General features: G+C 46.2%; 1 protein-coding gene across 1 annotated transcript in view; it reads left to right on the top strand.

Moving 5' to 3' along the window:
• Positions 1–1,686, top strand: part of ehhadh (enoyl-CoA, hydratase/3-hydroxyacyl CoA dehydrogenase) — a 9,731-nt gene extending 8,045 nt beyond the window's left edge. The window contains exon 7 of the mRNA XM_016287258.1: positions 352–1,686. Within this exon, the coding sequence (XP_016142744.1) occupies positions 352–1,604 (1,253 nt within the window). The 3' untranslated portion in view covers positions 1,605–1,686. The remainder of the gene's footprint in view (positions 1–351) is intronic.
• The last annotated feature ends 182 nt before the right edge of the window (positions 1,687–1,868 follow it).

Here is a 1,868-nt window from a genome sequence, read left to right as displayed (position 1 = left end):
TTAAAAAAAAAAAAAAAGTTAATTTAAACCCCCCATTTTCTTATTTCTGTTCAGTATTTTCATCTTGGACAGCTTTATGCACAGTTATCGGTAGTTAGTGTGCTAATGTTGACTTTCAGCAGTGTTGAAAACATCTGTTGGTTTGAAGTTTGAGACAAGCAGAGATGCTCGCTTATCACAGAGTAAGGATGCTGGCACTGTGCAAACCATCATGCATAGAATTCTGGCACAGTTTTGTGCTCTGCTCAGTTTCACCATCTGCCAATTAACAAGTCTAATTGTGTCTTATGTTATTTTAAATTGGCGGTTTTGTTTTACTCTGTACTGACCGTCAATTTGTCACCCTTTTAGGTCTGGGCACTATGGGGAGAGGCATTGTTGTGTCTCTGGCACGTGTGGGAATTTCTGTCATTGCTGTAGAGTCAGAAAAGAAACTCTTGGAGACTGGCAAGCAGATGGTGATTGGCATGCTGGAGAGAGATGCCAAAAGACGGGGAGTGAGTGCCTCTCTCAATCTCCTCAAATTCACCCTCAGCTTACAGGACCTGAAGGATGTGGACCTTGTTATTGAAGCCGTCTTTGAAGACATGGCACTTAAGAAGCGTGTTTTCCAAGAATTGTCCAAGGTTTGTAGACCAGCCACTCTACTCTGCACCAACACCTCTGGTCTGGATGTGGATGCACTGGCTGGTGTGACGGACAGACCGCACCTGGTGGTTGGGATGCACTTCTTCTCACCTGCACATGTCATGAAGCTCCTAGAAGTTGTCTGCGGGCCTCGTTCCTCAAGTGAAACCATCGCTACAGCAATGAGCCTTGGGAAGAGGATGGGAAAAGTAAGTGTCGCTGTTGGAAACTGCCCTGGTTTTGTTGGAAACCGCATGCTAAAGCCTTACCTGGATCAAGCCACCTTCCTGCTGGAGGAGGGAGCCACACCTGAACAAATCGACAAGGCTCTGGAGGACTTTGGTTTTGCGATGGGAGTCTTTAGGATGTCTGATCTTGCAGGCCTTGATGTTGGTTGGAGAGTCCGGAAGGAATCTGGGTTGATTGGTCCTGACGTTGACCCAAAAAATCCCCCACGCAGGCGCCAAGGGCGTAGGTACTGTCCCATTCCAGACATGGTCTGTGAGCAAGGCAGGTTTGGCCAGAAGACAGGTCGTGGTTGGTACATGTACGACAAACCTGGAGGCACAAACGCAAAGCCTGACCCACTTATCCAGAACCTCCTCGAGATGTACAGGAGCAGGTACGGCATTCAACCACGCAATATCTCAGATCAAGAAATAATTGAGAGATGCCTTTTTGCCTTGGCCAACGAGGGCTTCCGTATCCTGGAAGATGGCATAGCTGCCCGACCCGAGGATATTGATGTCATCTATCTGTTTGGTTATGGCTTTCCAAGGCATGGAGGTGGGCCCATGTTCTATGCCAGCATGGTGGGCCTGGAAAGAGTGCTGGAGAGGTTGGAGCATTACCACCAAGCCCATCCTGATGTGCCTCATCTGGAGCCCAGTCCACTTTTGAAAAAGCTTGTGGCTTGTGGCAGTCCTCCTGTTCAAAAATGGAGAGAGCATATCAAAACAATGCACAGCCATCTCTGAATGCACAACATGCCAAATTTGTTCATTTGGAAACACTGCTAAAAGCTGTTATTAATAAAGAATTTACTTTCTCAACACTTAACCCTGTCTCATCGGCTCTCATTATGTCTCCCTGAAGAGGTTTTAATTTCCTGTGTTGTATGTTTAGCATTTCTTAGAAGCAGATGTCTTTAGTTTTGGCAGAAAGCCAAATAATTCCAAACAAATTACCTTGTTTCATTTTTGTACAGCTTTGGTCTCATGGCCCATTGGTGTTTCATTTAC

This window comes from Sinocyclocheilus grahami, unplaced genomic scaffold (assembly GCF_001515645.1).
Source record: "Sinocyclocheilus grahami isolate Dianchi unplaced genomic scaffold, SAMN03320097.WGS_v1.1 scaffold220.1, whole genome shotgun sequence".
Taxonomy (NCBI): domain Eukaryota; kingdom Metazoa; phylum Chordata; class Actinopteri; order Cypriniformes; family Cyprinidae; genus Sinocyclocheilus; species Sinocyclocheilus grahami.
The sequence above is the reverse complement of the archived record's forward strand: the minus strand, read 5'-3'. Positions and strand labels throughout refer to the sequence as shown.